Consider the following 17,685-nt stretch of genomic DNA (forward strand, 5'->3'; position numbering starts at 1 on the left):
ATCCACAAACTGTGTTAGGTTAGCTAAAAGCAGCAGTAGCTGTACCACAGCCAAAAACATACTACTGCAACAGACTGAATGTTCTATTATTTTTTGTGGGAAATATTTGAGTGTTTTTGGTGTTGAATCCTGAAACACAAGACTGTCAGTTGCTATGGCAACGAGTCTGCGCATAGTTTGGCTGAGACAGCGGGCGAGAAAGAAGTGGTTTCGAGTTGACGGTTTTTCTGATTTGTTTTCCCTTTGCAGTGGAGAACAGCACTATGGATGGCGTAAAAGCATAGTCTTTTTGCCCTCCAGGGTTGTGTGCAGGCGCGAATTTTCTGGATGTAAACATATATACATATACATATATACTTGTAATTACGTCAGTGCCTCACCAGCTATGAACCTGACCGCACGTCACTGACAAACATGATAGATAAATCTCCTGCTTTGCTGTCAAAATGGGTTGTTTACTTATGTTATTCGTCTCAACAGATGAATGAGTTTAAAGCACAAAACTACTTCAAGTTAAACTATAGCCTCCCCAACAACACAGTCCCTGCAGGGAGAGCAGTTGTGTTGATGTTGTCTGTGATAAATTCTGCTTTATGGCAGCAACTGATAAGCTGTTCACTTCGTCTGGCACACTGTCTGATGAGCCGCTTGAGCATCATCACGTGGTCATCCTCCACCTATTTCAGTTTTCCTTAAATAGGAAAAACAAAATATGCCATATTTTTCAAGATGACAAAACATATAGATCATCCACCAAAAGGTCTCATCTGGTCAGACAGGTTCTGGAAAACAGCTGCGATAAATCTGACCCAGACACTTTATGGTAAATATGGCATAATCATCAGAATTCCCGAGCCTTGGCATGTCTGCAGTTTCAACAAAACATTTCACCCAGACACTATGTTAATATTTCTGGCAAGAGATTGCTCAGAAAATACTGGATCAGAGGTCCACAGAACCACAGATCCACAGAAAGCAGTGGATGAAGGGATGATATTCTCTGTTGAACACTCAAAACATCCACAGAGTTGTTTGGTTCAATCCAGTCCATAATTTTTAGTTTTATTTTTCTCCAGTGGCATTTAGACTACAGATTGAAACGCTAAAGTGACATAGCTGCAATTTTTCTGCAGTAGAGTGTTCCAGTGTCATTACACTGGATGCATCCCTGAGCAGCTGTTGGACAGACACTTGGACAATGCCTTTATGAGAGCAAGATCACCAATTCTGGAAGGAGTTTAACAAAACATTATTAATAAAATAACCAAGTAAAACCTAAAGAGTCTATTATTCATTGAGAAATTATTCAGTGGGGTATTTGGTAGCTGAAGCCCTAGAAGGTTTCCCTTCTAAACAAAAAATACAAATTTTGCTGTTTGGGACAATTTTAAAAAAAATAGTCACTATGGAAACTATGCTTTTGAAGCAGTCTCCAGTCCTCTTGGCATTCACATATGCAGTCGTATTGCACCAAAGTTCACTTCAACTGAACAGAAGTGAACTCCTAAAGGGGCGCAAACCATCACTCATAAAAGGTAACACTGCTTAAAAACTAACTTAAAAAGCTACAAGAGGATAGTCTTCTAGGCACCTGTTGAGCTTATACCACTAGGAATAAAGGCAAAAAATGGTCCAACTCCAGAGTAAGTAAGGTGTGCCGAATAAAGTGTTGACTGTGTATGATGTAGAGGAATAGGGGTGAAATTCACAGGTGTGAAGACTTGGACAGGCAAAATATGCAAACGTCCACAAAAAGAAAAGTCAAATCAAAAGAACTATTTAGTTGACAAATGAATCATCACTAGTTTATACTTATGCACATAGCCTTTCCACATTGGAGAAGTAGTAAATTGCAGCCCAAATAGATGAGATTAAATAACACAGTACCATAAACTGTTAAATAAAAAAGCTCTCTATGACTCTAATTTAAGCAAAGAAGAAGTGAAATAACCAACACACCAAATATATTCCACTTTCTTATTTCTTTTTCAGCATGCCCACACTCTGTCACTCCAACAACCCACAATGCAGCCCAGGCGCATGTGGGCCTGTCAAACATTTGCATCTTTACACCTCGTTCCTTCACACATAAATGCGAATGTACAACCGTCCGTGTTGCAAGAGTGTTTGATGCAGAATTGTGTTGCTGCACATACCTACGTGCCAACTCCAGGCCAGTCCTGCGACAGCTCCATGTCACAAGACAGAAAACATTAACATGCTGAGTCTGCAGTAAGGCACAGTCACCAGGGAAACATTTCAGCCTGACACACACACAGCCAGCCAAAACACATCGCCTTAAAGGCACCAGCAAAACAAGTTATCCTAAATCCCACATACATAAACACAAAAAGGAGCTTTTAAACTTAATGTACACAGGCAGAATAATTACAATCTTTAAAGCGTTTATTAAAGAAGGTGGGATTAATTGGCCCAACCTCGACTTGTCAGCTACAATTAAAGATAACTACACTTTCAGCGTGTTAGACAGCTGCTGATATTTGACACGCACACTCTTAAACTGAAGCAACAAAGACCTGGGGAGAGGCTTTGCCTAAGCAAATAAGTTTCTTTAGGCTTCTTCTTTGTGTGACCTTAACTTGGGTAAACATTTGAGAGAAATTGCAGACCCTACAACCCTCAGCTTTTTTTTTTTTTTTGCCTCTCTCTCAGCCAAAACACAGGCATTAAAGTGACGAGCAGCAGGCCATGACTGGAATTCTGTTTATTAAGCAAAAGAATTTGGCATCCACACGAATCAGGTCAAAGGCTGGACTGTCTGCACGATCCTGTTCAAATCCCAGATGACATATTATGTGTCAGAGTCGGCTTACCTTTTTGGCAATGATGGGAATTCCAGCAGCGGTAGTTGTAATTGTTGTTGAACATGGTCTTTTTGCACATGGGATTGTTTTCCATGATGCCTGGACAAACATCACTGCACTCTTTGGACTGCTTGTTCCCTGCGATGTAATTGTTGAACTCTGCATCCATGATGAGGGACCAGTCTACGGAGTCGAGGTAGCAGAGCTCTGGGTTCTTCTCAATGCGAATGGCCCCCCGGGTGATGTTTCTCAGGTTGTACAGGCCAATGTCCTTCAGGCTGGTCATCTCAAAGATCACCAGGGCATAGTTGTAGAAGAGGTTACGGCCACGGATGACAGAGAGGTTAGGGAAGAGCGTGCTCAGGCTGTCCAGGCCTGAAACTCTGAACAGCAGCAGGTAGTCCGTTATCATGGTCAGCTTGGGGAAGCTGAGGGTGCGGAAGACTTCCTGGTTGAAGTTGTTGTTGCTTTTGTCACCTATGAGGAGGATCTGCAAGTAGCCCTCCACCACTGTGCAGTTCTCCAGTTGTCTGAATTCACTTATGTTGTTGCCGATGTCGATACTGGGAGTGCAGACTGCAAGAGGGAGAAACAAAAAGGAGGTGAGCGGTCATTGGTGCATGCAGACTGAATAAGTAAACAAAGCCGAGGTTCTTAAACTGTGGCACAAATACCCACTCAAGGTACCTGGGCAACCTTTAGAAGTACTCAAGATAAATTTTAGTGTGAATTATTTGCAAGATATAAATAAAATTACTTTGATAAAGTGGGCAACAACGAGTCAGAAACTGTTTTATTCACCTCTGAAGTCAGAACTTGGGAATGATACTAAACCCAATTCAGTTGTGTTCCCATTCCAAGTTGGAAAACAAATTGGATTTGCTATTTGACACAAGTAGCCAGGCTAACTACTATTATCAACAAAAGCTAATAATAATTAGTTTGTCCTTATAAACAGTTTAGAAATGTGTACCAATGGGGGTTACGTGCTACTGTATTTAAAAGATTTAATAAATACAAACTGTTGAAAGTGAAAAATACATTCTATCAGCAGACATAATTAATATGCAAGGCAGCCACAATGGATTTTTAAGGTAAGGATTGGTGAAAAACATCTGACTTTCCCACTTCTAGGAACCTTTCTGGCTACCTTTCCAACCTAAAACTTGAAAATTTCAACTTCTGAGAGAACATGAACATATATTCACCCTGTGTCCTTGGATCAATATTGCAGCATCAATGGATACATTTTTTTTGTCTCAATGTTTTTTAAATTTTTGTTTTATCAGCCCCAAAAACAATCCTGTCTGGTTTTACATGGTTTAGAATGTCTTTCAAGATGGTGGTACTTAGAAAACTTGCTATTTACCAAAGTGGTACTTGATATGAAAAAACTGAAAGTACCTGCTCTATTATTTTATTTCATTTTCAGTTTCCTTCTTTCAACTGTATTTACTTAAAGCTTATTTAGTATACCAGCAAAAACTGCTCTTAGAAATCAAGATATTTCATTTATTGGAACGCTCTTTGCTGTTAAAAGTATATACAAAAACACACGTACACAAACACTCCATTCCTGCCATTGTCATGCTCACAAATTTTTTTTTATCATATTCAAATATTGACAGTACACTTGAGCTGTGCTGTTGTTGGCAGAAGTTTGTCTTCCTGTTCTCATTCTTTAAAAGCGACTTCACATGGTGTGACAAAGTAAACACTTGAATTGGGTTGGATTCATGCTTAGTTTAACAATAAACTTTTGACTTCCCGGCTGTTGTTACTCAAGCATAAGCCTCATAACCCCTTACTGTTTTGTTTCTCAGCTGGCTTTTAACAGGCTTTCATAACATTTTATCAAGGACACCACCAAAAGACACTTTTTAATTATGTATGTTTAGGTCTTTTCTCCCGCTGGTAGTTCAACATCTGCCCCACGATGGGTTTCACTGTGCGTATTAATGCATTTTTTCTTTGTATGAACAATAAAATAGGCAGTTATAATCGTTTTCACTATGTGGCGGCTGTCACAACTTAAAAATGTAATACAAAATAGAAAGTCATCAGATCTTTGGAATTTATGCAAGGTAGTAATTTCCGTCCAAAAATTGTTCAGCTATTTCGGCTGACATCAAAATGTTGACCAATCAACACTGCCAACAGGGCAAAGCTCCAAAATTCAACACACACAGTAGTTCTTGTCCAAATGCTGTCATCCCACAATAGAAATCTTCCCCTCTAGAAATCTTACAGTTCATGCTCACCGATTAAATGAATTAAAGAACTCCTCTTCAACAGGAATGAAATGTCTTGGCTTTGGACCAAAGGCCACAGAACAAAAGGTACTAGTTTGACTTTTGATGTGCACAGATTGGAAATAAATGCATACGAGTGCTTTTGAGGTTTGCAGAGGACCAACAATACTTCACATTATTTTTTTTTGCTTTTAAACTTGCTGAAAATGTGTTTACTTTGTCCACGCCAACCTCTATTGTAAACTAACTGCTACAAAAACTGAGATCAAAACACAACGCTTTGTACAGTGTGTGCTTCTGAATTATGCAAGCCAGTGTGCAGAAAAGTTTGGTGACTAAAGACAGTAATGACTGTTGATGATAGGTGAAGTGTTTACCTTTCCAGCTCTTACTCCCACCTGGAAGATGGGCTCAAAACAATACTCAGCCCGAAGCCCCAGCAGCACCCACAGCAGCATGGAAGCCATTATCGCACATCACTGCGAGGAGGCTTTACACTTCAAAAGCTGGAGGGCATTGAGTCATGGAAAACTCACACCAAGCAGCTAACAGGTTGTCACACTACCACTTAAATGCTGGTCTATAAAGTTATACTGTTTGAATGTGAAACAAGGAAAGCTGGTGGATTTCCAGTAAAGACATTGTTTTCCTGATGATCCCACCACATGAATGGGAGCTTTTATACCTTCAAAGTTGTATAAGATGCACCATTTTCACCATGCCAACATTGCAAGACAGTACTGCATGAAAGAGGAGTGACTTTCCACCTGTTGCGAATGCATAAACCCAGTCCATGTGGCAAGCAGAGCATGAATGCCTGACAATCAACTGTAGTTAAAAGATTTCAATGTAAATATTTAGAAATGATCAAATATATTTGTAAAATTTGGAAAAAAAAAAAAGATACAGGATTTTAGGTCCTAACGTACACCAATGCAAAGTTATAGGCAGATGAGTTGGCCATCTTAATTTATTTTACTTTAATGGCAATAAAAACATATAGAAATTAGATGTGTTTTTATTACAAGAGCTGGTATGGTTGTTTTGTCTCTCGGTAATCGACTTGTCTCTGTTCCATGTCAGTCATCCGTATACCTGTTAATGCAGTCTCAACATGCAAACCTATAAAAATGCACACTGCCTGATGATGTTACATCACCACAGCCTGGATGCTTTACCCTCGGTGGCCTCTCTGCAGATCCGGCATGTCCATCTTTCACAGGGCACTTCTGCTAATTATGCTCATGTCGATCCTAACCAGGAGATTCTGATCAAAATACACATGCTTACAGCAGCAGAGGGAAAACACCAATGACAGGTGTAGCAGCCTATTAGCTCCCCCCCTCTCTTTGCTTCCGCACTGACAGATTTAACAGCTGAGTACACAAGCCTCTCTGCAGCTTTGATGAGCCTCCAGATTACATATTTACTTTTGATAACCTTTCCGGAACTGGCTGTAGCACCCGGACAATCGGAGGAAATCTACTTGAAGCTCCATAAAACAAGAAAAGAAAAGAGGATACACCTCAGCTGCTGCCTCGTCCATCGCCGCTAGGCTACATCCAGGCTGTTTACTCCTCATTTCCAATATATTTTTGACAAAGTGCCCGAGGGTGCAAACATATTCATAAAAAATAATTTTCCACATGACAAAGAAATTCACCGGAACGCTGTTGCAGAAGCTCAGGCTTGACAGAAAACCCATTCTGTAGATCTGAAAAGCAGCAGAGCTGACCTTGGCTAAACCAAACCTGCAGGGAGCCCCCTCCATTCACAACTGATACAGTAAATCAGAAAGAATGCCCAGAGTCTAGCCACACCAGTCATATTTAGCCAGCCGAACACCGGCGCTGGATTTCAACGAAAGAACACCTCCACTGCTCCCGGGTTCATCCTGTAACCACCGGAGGCTTACAGTAAACTCTGTAACATACAGTCCACAAGCTCCTCACTCTTCCCAATCAACAGAACTCAGTCTGTTTGGCTTGTGAATATTCTTTGGTTTGTTCTATTTTAAAACCAGGACCCTGATTCAGCCCGGTAAACCACACCTCCCCAACATGTCATGATGAATAAGGATGAATCAGGAAGCAGTTTAAAGTTTAGCTGGAAGCATTTCAGGTGGCAATACAAAAAACAAATGTTTAAATGGCTTAATAAGCTTCGACTTAATAAAATTTGAAGGTTTACGAGGCGTCAAAAGCCGTGAGGCTTGAATTCTTGACATTTTAGTCACACAAAAGACTAGCTCTTGATTCTGCAAGTCTTGTTGTCACTTGTTAAAGTTCTGTTAGATGGAAGCTATAGAGACAGATCAAAAAGTATGAATTCACTGCTTTTATGTAAATTAATCTGTTTGACTGAAAGGTGCGGCTGTGCCTCCGGAATATTTTTAACATATTTCCAAGGTCAAAATATCTTTTGGCTTGTTTTACCAAGGGAAATAAATGACTGTTAATGCCCCATGGTCTTTGGACAATTCCTTGGGCTTTTGAATTTTATTTTATGCATATATTATGGCCAGGTTGTGCAGTTTGGTGTCCTTTTTATTTGTTTATAACTTTTTTCAAGTCTTTTAGAAGTTTTTAAACTAAAATAATTTTTTGTACCATACAAGACATATTTTTACATACCATCGTTACAATTTTATGTCTGTCTTTTTTTAATCAATTACATTTCATTCCCACCAAAGCCGCAGATTTTACCGTTTTCCATGAGGCAAACTTTGTTTTTTATGTACTATAAATCAACCATTCTTCATAGAGGAAGAAAAATCTCCTAAATTAAAAACTTCTGACTTTGAACAAATTATAAAAGACGATCAGAATTAATGTTGCCGCAGGTTTTTCATAAACCCAGGCTTGTATCAAATCAACCAAAATGTCCAGTTTTTATACATGATATGGAAAAAACAGTTCATTCAGCTTTCATTCAGGCTTTATTAATAAAACTGGTAAATAAATAAAAAATAAATGTTGAAATGCCATTGGGAAAAATGTATTGATGCTTAACCTGAAATAATCTGAATGGCAACTTCACACAAATACGTCAAGATCCAACAAAGCAGAAAAGCTAATCGGACAATAAGTGTTGTTTGATTTTTTTTCTCTATATGTCTGAAGTCTCACCACAGACTGGCAGGTCAAAGTAATATTTCTCTCTTCTGTTTCACCCTGGACACACACTAAAAGTTCAATCTTTACTTCTCATGTTCCATTTCCCTGTCATTTTCCCAATGGGATAACAAACACCTATTACTTTTTTTCCTGTTAATTTCAATTTGTGACAGAGTTGACAGTGTGCTGTGCATGTGTAGCCTGGCTGACTTTCTCTGCTGCATGACTCAGAGTGATGGATGCAGAGTGCCAACATATCTGGGTTATGACTGTGGTGTGTTTGTGATTAGAGGTCAAGTGATGTGGGTTTTTCTATGGCCAAGGCCGATATTTAGAAATGAGTGCAGCTGATGGTCAATATTCCAAGATGATTATTTCGATTTGATTTGGAAGATGTGTTTTTTTGAACTGGAATCAGAAATATGCAAACTAGATGAAGCAGTCCCTTCTTTTTCTTCTGTGACTCCACATGTTTTTTTTTTTTCTGCTCCCATCTTTGCTAAGATGGGAGTGTTGGCCTTCTAGGAGATGCCACTGTAGAAAATAATAATTATGGCATTCTAATCTCTTATGGGATGTTATTCACTTTGCTTTAAAGATTTAAAATGCCAGCTCATCTGCTTGATTCTTGTGCCTGTTGTGATGTCATTAGCAAAAAATCAGACACTGATCATTTTCCCCTAGATTGGCTATGATCAATAGTCAACAACTAAAACACTGAAAAAAAATCTTATTTTTTCCCCCCTTCTGTTTGTTAAATGGCTTGTATTTCCTTCATTTTCTGTTTAGATTTAAGAACACTACCTCTATCAAAGACTCTCCAGTGCATTTATTTTTAGTGACTGGAGAAGAAAATGGGAACCCAACAATTAATTACTCCTTGTATGGTCCAAACCATTAAAAATGGGAAGTTATTCAAGGGTCAAAAATTTAACTTCAAGGTTTGAATTAAAAGGTGAAAACATTAATTTAAGATGTTGTTGGATATTTAATTGTAATATCTAAAGAAATCATTAAAATTCAGCTTTACAACTTTCACTATCACTATCTTTAACTATACCACAAGTTAATCTGCCTTTGTTTTTATCTTACATGCAAAATATTGGTACTGTTTCAAAGTTTCTTAATGCACTTTCAGCTGAAATAGCTTAACATTTAATTCCTTTGAAAATGTGCCAAACATGCCTACATTCAGAATCCTTGCAATTTTTTTGTTTCAGAATTTAATACTTTTTCAAGCTTTTTCTGTACCATACAAAGTTTGAATGGTACAGATTTTTCTTAAAGACTTGATTATTAAAACTTCAGATAAAGGATTAAATCTTTGCCCGGTCAGGTCTTATTATCTACATGCTCCTTTAAATCATATTTATCACTTTTGGCAGTACGGCAATGTAATTTTTCAATTCCTTTTTTTGTTTCCACAAAATTTAGATGAACTGAATTTGAAAATGTTAATACTTTTGAAATTGGCTTGATTATAAAGAATAAAATACACAGTCTTTAAAGTATAGTCTATAAGTTTTGATGTCTTCGTTATGTTTCTAAGACATTAAGAAATAAGAGTGCCAAATGTTTCATTTACTATTGGAACCAGATACAGAGCAAAACTTTGATCTAAATGGGAACAGAAAACAAAAGATATATATTCCTTTTTTACCTTTTTGAAAGAGGATGCATTTAATTTCTCAATCAGTAACTGAATAAAAGAGACATAGGTCCACATAAGTGAAGGTATGTGGGAAACCAAAGAGCAGGGATATAATCTACATAAAGTGTAATTCAATACAAAAAAAAGTTTATATAATCTGAAGTCCAGATTTTGTGATTTTAAATTACAAAATCTAAAATCACAAAATCTGGAAAACACACTTTTCCATACTAAATGTATAGTTTTCCTGATGTAACTAGACTTGAAAATTATAAGCTCAAATTCCATACTTTTTCTGACTATATGGGAACCATGTTAACAAGACTGATGGCCATCTCCATCACCATGCACAACTAGAACAAAACAGAAAATTGTTTTCAATGACGTTAAAGATTAAAACCAACACCAACATTGTCTCGTTCTTTTACATCTGCACCACAATTCATTGATCTGCAGAGGCCATATTTGCATATAAGGGCTGCTTAACAATAAATGCAATGTTTACATCGCCGAGAGAAATCTGCTGGATATAATTCCAACAGATTTTAAAAACAACAGCCGTAAAAACGCCGTGTTTGTGTTGTGTAGACGAGTGGCCCAGTCTTCCCACATACAGTTTGTGCTGGAGCATGGAAAAACATCGTGTCCCAGTGAGTGTGTTGCTGAGCAGCATTACTTACTCTCTGCGGTGGCGGGCCGAAGGCAGGAGGACAGAGCCAGCATCAGACCCCCAAACAAGGTCAAGCGGCTCCCTTCCATTTGAGACTTCATCCCCGTACACGTAAATTCACCAAACAATCCCGCGGGAAGATGAGTTGCGAAGATGGAAACGTGGGCAAAAGCTGGCCACAGCGGTCAAACACCCTTTTTTAAAATCTCCAGCCAGCACCTTGTAGCTGTTAGCTGGCTAATGGAGCTAATAGCTACTGCCAGGAGGCTAGCGAGGCTGCTCTCTCACGTTTCCTAACGGGAGTCCAGTCGTGCTCCAAATATCACCGATTTATCCCGCTGGCCAGACAGCGCGTATTCATAGCTCACTCTATCCCTGCCAAACACAGCGCTGCATTGACGTGTATAATGAAAGCATGGCGGCTAAACTAGCGGCGGGGATTCCTCGGTTATCGTAATCCACATCTTCACACTCCATATCAACAGGGAGGAAAAATCTTCAATGTCCTGCTGCTGCAGGGTCTTCGGGAAGCATGAAGCGGTTCAGACTAGCCTTAAAATGGGGGTGAAACGAGGTGAAGCGGGGCATCCAAAGGCACGCTGCATTTAAGCACAGCACTGTTATCTGAACGACGCAACGTCTCCGTGGAAATATCCACGACAAAATCTGGTTTCAGACCGAAGCCTCCTTCCTTCTCCTCCACCTCCTTCTCCTCCTCCTCAGCCGGTCATCACACGCTCACACACACCGCCTTGTTGTTGTAGACGTCGTTGATGGCAAAAGTAATATCGGACTGCAAAGCCTCTGATTTGGTCAAGATTTTTTTGCAACTCGGTGCTTTTCGCCAATATATAGCCAAACGGGCAGCGTGGTTAGACAGATTAATGCACAGGTACACGCTGTATGGAGTGAAAATAGTGTCAAAAAGATTTGTGTGTGCGTAAAATGATTTGTGCGTGTGTAAAAAGATTTGTGCGTGCGTAACAGGATTTGTGCGTGCGTAAAAAGATTTGTGCGTGTGTGAAAAGATTTGTGCGTGCGTAAAAAGATGTGTGCGTGCGTAAAAAGATTTGTGCGTGTGTAAAAAGATTTGTGCGTGCGTAAAAAGATTTGTGCGTGCGTAACAGGATTTGTAAACCTTAAAAATAAAATACATGTTGAAAAAGTACACACAAATCACCTGGTACGCACACACAAAACTGCAGTTACACACAAATCCGGTTACGAGTGCACAACTATTTTTGAGACTCATTTCACGCCTCGGTGGAAGCTCCAAGATTTGTGTGTAGATGGTGCGTTTACATGCTAGTAAAAGCTGGGACATCTGAGTTTTCTTCGGAACTGTTTCTTTTTTCCATAGTTCAATACGTATTTCTCTCTTTACTTGTCTCGTGGCTTAGACATATTTTTGTAAGAGAAAAATACATACGTCATTACACCCACGTCTACTTTTTAATACTATAAGATTGTTTATATATGAATCCGCATTTGGGACCTATACAACTGTAATTACTTGGGTAAAAAATTCGACCACTAGGTAGTGGAAGTTTATTCCGCTCTGACTGGGAAAAGCCTTCATTCAAACTGAGAGAAGAAACGAGAATGGCGGGTCAGCAGAGTGATCGTGTTCGTGGTCTACCGTCCAAAGTGGATGTGGTTATTCCGTCAGTTTGTCGAAGAAGGTAATATGTCTGCATGAGCATTTTGACAGTATTTATGTTATTTTGAAAATGACAAAAGACATGTGCATTACATACCAGCATATTTCTGCTAATCATGTCTTACAACACAGCACAGATAAATTAGGTACATTAGCAGTATTCATATAAAGTAATTATTTGCATTTGGTGGAAAAAGGATTCAAAGCCCTTGTTAGGTTTCCAAACAGTTTTGTATACCAGTTACAAAAAGACTATGTGGCTATAGAACAGACTTAAAGTAAAATGAGAAGGTGTCTGGTGTTTACACTGCACCAAAAATACGATTCAGTTGTATTTGAGAAGGAATGCAATTCACAAAACACCACATTTTGAGGACCTTCAACGAATAAATCACATTATTATATAGATGCCACAGGAAACATGGTGTTTCTCTTAGTCTATGCTTTGACAGGAGGTCAATCAGTTAACAAGGTAAAAGGTATTCAAATGATTTTGATTTTTTAATGATATCACATTTATATGGATCTGTTGCTTATATTTAAAATACTTTTGCCTAAATATCTCAAACGCGACTTTATGAATGATTCAATTATACAGAAAATTCCACATGTATCTAAAACAAATTAATTTATACTTTTCATAGCGTCTTCAGACAAACTGCGCGAGCTCCTGAGGTTTTGGGTTGGCTGGGAGGTCCCTTGCCAAGAGCTGAAGCTTGAAGTTGTCCTGTCAACTGGACCTAACCATATGCCGACGTCTTCAACCTGTAGTGAGCAATTACGGCTACCAAGTCACTACACCACCTACCAGGCCCTGTCAGCCGACATGAATGTGTGTCTGAAATCAGTAGAGACAGGCTTGGACATTTCCAATGTTTGGCATTTTATGTTTGAATGCCAAACATTTGTGGAATATTTCAGCAAAAAACCACATGATGAACTGACAGGGCCTCGTAACCGGATTTGTGTGTAACTGCAGTTTTGTGTGTGTGTACCAGGTGATTTGTGTGTACTTTTTCAACATGTATTTTATTTTTAAGGTTTACAAATCCTGTTACGCACGCACAAATCTTTTTACGCACGCACAAATCCTGTTACGCACGCACAAATCTTTTTACGCACGCACAAATCTTTTTACACACGCACAAATCTTTTTACGCACGCACAAATCCTGTTACGCACGCACAAATCTTTAATCTTTTTGACACTATTTTCACTCCATAGCTCGGTCTGCAGTCTGCTGCGTTCGCTGTAAACACGGCGCCGTGCGCACAGATCGTCTCTGTCTGAAAGATCAATCACGCAGCTGTACCAACTTAGAGAGCAAGGAGGGCGTCGTTTCTACTGCAGTTTAGCTTTAGTTACCATGGTAGCACTGTCCAGCTTGATGCTAACTAACTTTTTATCAAATGAATTATTAACTGTACCAACAAACTGACTCAAAAGTAGTCAAATTACTTAGTCACTGTCGTTAATAGAGAATAATTTCTCCAAATAATACTTCCTTTAGCATTGCTATAAGTAGGTGGTCTAAGGGCCCATAAATTCTCTAGTAAAAATAGTTATTTTTCGTAGTTTCTTAAAATGGTCAGGACCAAATACGGTCACGATTAACATAGAATTAAAAAATTGACAGAGTGAGACCTCCGTGTCACCAGCCTAAATTGACACAGCCATAACCACTCTTTTTTTTTTTTTTTTACAAGACGGCGTTAAGGAAATCTGGGATGCCGATCTAGGATCGGATTTGTTTTGCTGTTCAGAAATGCCCGACGGAGCAAAAACCCCCGGCTGCGGATTACAAGGGCCGTCTCTGACGGGGGAGTGCCATCGTATACAAATAGCATGTATCCTACACACACTGTAAAAAAAAAAAACGGTAAAATGTACAGTAGAAATTTGAAGGAATTTTCCGTTTTTACATTTTACAGGTATTTTTCCCGTATTTTCAATTTGGCGCATTGCATCATGGGAACAAGAACCTGCACGAAGCGCAAAATCTTGTTCTGTAGCCATTCAAAGCTCTCTCTCCGACACTGAATGTGTATCCTGGACCCAGGTTGGACTTAGAAGTTGGAGTAATCGGTTTTTGGCACCTCTGGGGTAATGTAAAGTAAATCAATAAACATTTTTTAAATTAAAAAAACAAAACATAGTATTAGTATAGATAATATTTCAGACTGGCGAACCGCTATCTTCTTGTAAATACGGTATAATTTTGCATTCGTTTTACTAAAAATGTTTTTACTCATATTTTTAAAATACCGTTTTTGGTTCTGAAATGTAAAAGTAAGACGAGGTTATTTATAACGGTGACCGCTTTTCTCTTTTTTTTCCCACACTCCAAGTACGGCGCCCATTTTTGCATTTATCTCTTGAGGAACTTGCTAGCTTGATTTTTTCGACCATCTTAATAAGAATGTGTCTCACATAGCCCCCCAAATTATTGATATATATGACAGTCGTCGTCTGCTGTGAGTTTTCTTGATTTAGCCTTTGGTGTTATGCGTTTTTTTCTTTTCAATATCCAAACTGTTGATAAATGGCGCGTGAAAGTTAGCAGTTCATGGCGTCATACTGCTTGTGCTTATTCTTAAATGTCAGGCTGTAGTTATTTTAATTGTTAAGCACAATTTGATAACCTGGGTGTGAGACGCAGGTGGGGTTTTTTTCTTTTCTTACTTTGACAGGATAGTTTTTACGTCCAGACTCCAGCTTTGTTCTCTTCCGGTTCGTTTTTTGTTTGAACATTATCTTTTTCAGCCAGTGATAAATTTGTTTTGAAGTCAGTCAGGATATGGACAATTAATTTACATATTTCTGAAAGAAAAAAAGGGAATGAGCATTAGGAGGCCCAAAAACTGATATACATAATTCATTTTCATTTTCCAGAGTCTGATGTTCGAAGAATGATGGCTGAAACCTATAGCATCCAGCGAGCAGCAATCAACAGAGGAAACTCCATCAGCAAGTTATTAGAAGACTGGCCTTTTCTCTTTGAAGCAATCCACCTGTTTGATCACACAACCACCCTTCTTGGCTTCCCAGTACAAACCAGACTGGCAGAGGAATTGTCAAAGAAAGAAAAGACAATAAAGGACTTCCTTGGGTCCAGAGGGGTGGATATTCCAGGAAGTGATGCTGTCCAGGTGATTAGTGGAATCGCAAAATTCTTCAAGGAGAAACCAGCCCAACTATTTTGTCAAAATGAGGTAAATTTACACTGTAAGCATTTCTTTTTGTCCAAAAATATTGACAATTATTTTTTGTAAACATTAGCTGTTTAGTTCCGTCCATTATTAGAAAATTTACATGCTTTGGTGTTTACATTTCTCTATTTTGTGTATATTTTCTTTTCTCTCCTTAGCTGCTGCATCCAGAGAGTCCTGATCTTGACCTGCCAAGCACCCCATGCATCTTTATAATGGGTGTGTAATTATTATTATTTTGCTTTCCTCAGTCTGTTAAACTTTTGATTTAAAATTCTATATGTACTATGTTTTCTAGAATAACCTTCAAATAATGTTAAAGTTTGCTAATATACATTTTGATGCAATATCATACACATTGTTGGAACTGAATACCAGTGGTCCCCAAAGTCGGTCCTGGAGGCCCAACATCCTGCATGTTTTATTCTCTCCCTGGTGGTAGTAACAACCTTTCAGCAAGTCAATGTTCCTCTTAGGCCTCTAATGAGCCATCATTTGATCCACGTGCGTTAAACCAGGGAGAACTAAAACATGCAGGATGCCGGCCCTTGAGGACCGACTTTGGACACCCATGGATTATACAGTATTTTGAATAAATGTAAGGACAGAGAAAAATATGTTGACAGGTAGGTGAAAAAAAAGTCATATGAAAATTAATATAATAAAACATTTTCTATATAATTACTGCGCGTATTTAGAACATATTATGGACATGTTCTGGTCACCTGTGGTGGATCTTAAACTCTTGTATTAATGATTTGTTTCTTTAGGTGAACAGCTTTTTAAAGTTGCTGTTGACCAAATGATTGTGAATGACCACATCAAGTCACCCATCGCTGCCCTAAGCTACACCTTCTCCATGTTTTATGTCTTGAACATAAAATATCCAAAAGACATGTCCCTGACACTGGAATTTATACAAAGGTTGGTATATTTTTGTTGATATTTTGAATTATTTGGTCTGAGCAATAATAATTGATTAATTCTGTGCTTTTGAAACACAGTTCAGAAGCATTGTCTTATTTTCATTGTTTAATTTTCAGTCAATCTTTTTTTCCCCTTTTTTTTTACAATTTTATCAGTTTCAAGTAACTTCAGTGATTGTTACGGGTTTGCCTTCATTAAAAGAAGTGTACCAACAATTTTGTTGTTTCAGTGATTGTTCATTCAAATTAGTCATAGTTGAGGATTGTCAAGGAGTTATTTGCAACTGTTGAGACAGTCCAGTTGCATGACTGCAACTGGACTGGTGATCAGCTGCAATAATGTAATTTGGACGCATCTGTCTGTATGTTAAACTCAAGTATCCATTCCCTTTTTTTTTTAGAGTCTTTCTGGGCTTAAACCCCAAACGAGGGTCAAAGGCTGAAATGAAGGGGAAGAAGCATCATCACATTCCACCCCGACTGCTCAAGTTTGTAAATGAACTGTATGACTTTGACAGTCCATGGAAAATTTGATTCTTGTAAAAGGTGATGCTTCATAATGTTCTCTGTTATGTTGACAGCAGTTCAGAAAATAGTAGTTGGATGTTGGTCCTTGTTTACACCTGTGATTTTAATCTTGTAATGCAAATTGCAAGATTAAAATTGTATGTTTTTAATGTTAGTGTTGGATTGTGTTAATTAAATTAAACTTAACAAAATTATTAAATTGACTTCAAAGTCTGGACTCAAGAATGAACTTTACATTGACCTTAACAACTTTAAAAATATGTTTGACTGAATATATAATTGAGAATGCAATTTGTAATTATATTGTAATGATGTGTTGATATGGTATTGAAAAACCATGAACTGCAAAATAAAATTTGCAAATGGATTGTTTATGGTTTCATTGTTAACCCATCTGCATGAGCTATTTTAACACTAAATTTCATGGTCTAAATGTCCTTTTGAATAAGAAGTTGAGTTTTGCTTAAATTTATGTTTATTTAAAATGTAGTGCTTTATATTTATTACTTAGTCAATGTCTAACACAGACTTGAATGGTTTGAATGTCAAAAATACAAGTTTTTAAGTAACAGAAATGCTTGTGAATATACTACAGATTTACTGGAAAAATACGGAAAATTTTAGTTAGGGATTAACAGAAATGCAAGTTAATTAACATTGAAAAACTGTGAAAATACCGTAAAAAAACAGAAAATGTACTGGCTGAAAATTACCAGGACATTTTCCTGTTTTTTTACGGAATTTTTTTTTACTGCACAGTAAAAAAAACTGCAACTGTTATGTGTCTTCTCCTATAAAAAAAGCTATATTTACATCTTAAAAAGGCTGTTAATTTCTCATAGAATATA

At 38.0% G+C, this 17,685-nt stretch overlaps 2 protein-coding genes across 2 annotated transcripts in view; one reads left to right on the forward strand and one right to left on the reverse strand.

Annotated features, from left to right (window-relative positions):
• The window catches only part of LOC114143064 (insulin-like growth factor 1 receptor), a 47,268-nt gene extending 36,653 nt beyond the window's left edge, over positions 1 to 10,615 (reverse strand). The window contains exons 1-2 of the mRNA XM_028014794.1: positions 10,525 to 10,615; positions 2,835 to 3,401 (exon numbers count right to left, since the gene is read on the reverse strand). Of these exons, the coding sequence (XP_027870595.1) occupies positions 2,835 to 3,401; positions 10,525 to 10,615 (658 nt within the window). The remainder of the gene's footprint in view (positions 1 to 2,834; positions 3,402 to 10,524) is intronic.
• Positions 10,616 to 14,052: 3,437 nt separating this feature from the next.
• Positions 14,053 to 17,204, forward strand: LOC114142570 (uncharacterized). Its single transcript, XM_028013906.1, has 5 exons — positions 14,053 to 14,277; positions 15,067 to 15,386; positions 15,542 to 15,602; positions 16,154 to 16,307; positions 16,711 to 17,204. Exons 2-5 carry the CDS (start codon positions 15,084 to 15,086, stop codon positions 16,841 to 16,843), a joined length of 651 nt encoding a protein of 216 aa, XP_027869707.1. The 5' UTR covers positions 14,053 to 14,277; positions 15,067 to 15,083; the 3' UTR covers positions 16,844 to 17,204.
• The last annotated feature ends 481 nt before the right edge of the window (positions 17,205 to 17,685 follow it).

This window comes from Xiphophorus couchianus, chromosome 4 (assembly GCF_001444195.1).
Source record: "Xiphophorus couchianus chromosome 4, X_couchianus-1.0, whole genome shotgun sequence".
In the NCBI taxonomy this organism is placed as follows: Eukaryota; Metazoa; Chordata; class Actinopteri; order Cyprinodontiformes; family Poeciliidae; genus Xiphophorus; species Xiphophorus couchianus.

Bases quoted from the DNA above. Each gene is read 5' to 3' on its own strand.
- LOC114142570 (XM_028013906.1), top strand. From the start codon at position 15,084: ATGATGGCTGAAACCTATAGCATCCAGCGAGCAGCAATCAACAGAGGA. The intron at 15,387-15,541 runs GTAAATTTACAC...TTCTCTCCTTAG, and splicing joins AACTATTTTGTCAAAATGAG to CTGCTGCATCCAGAGAGTCC. The intron at 15,603-16,153 runs GTGTGTAATTAT...TTGTTTCTTTAG, and splicing joins CCCATGCATCTTTATAATGG to GTGAACAGCTTTTTAAAGTT.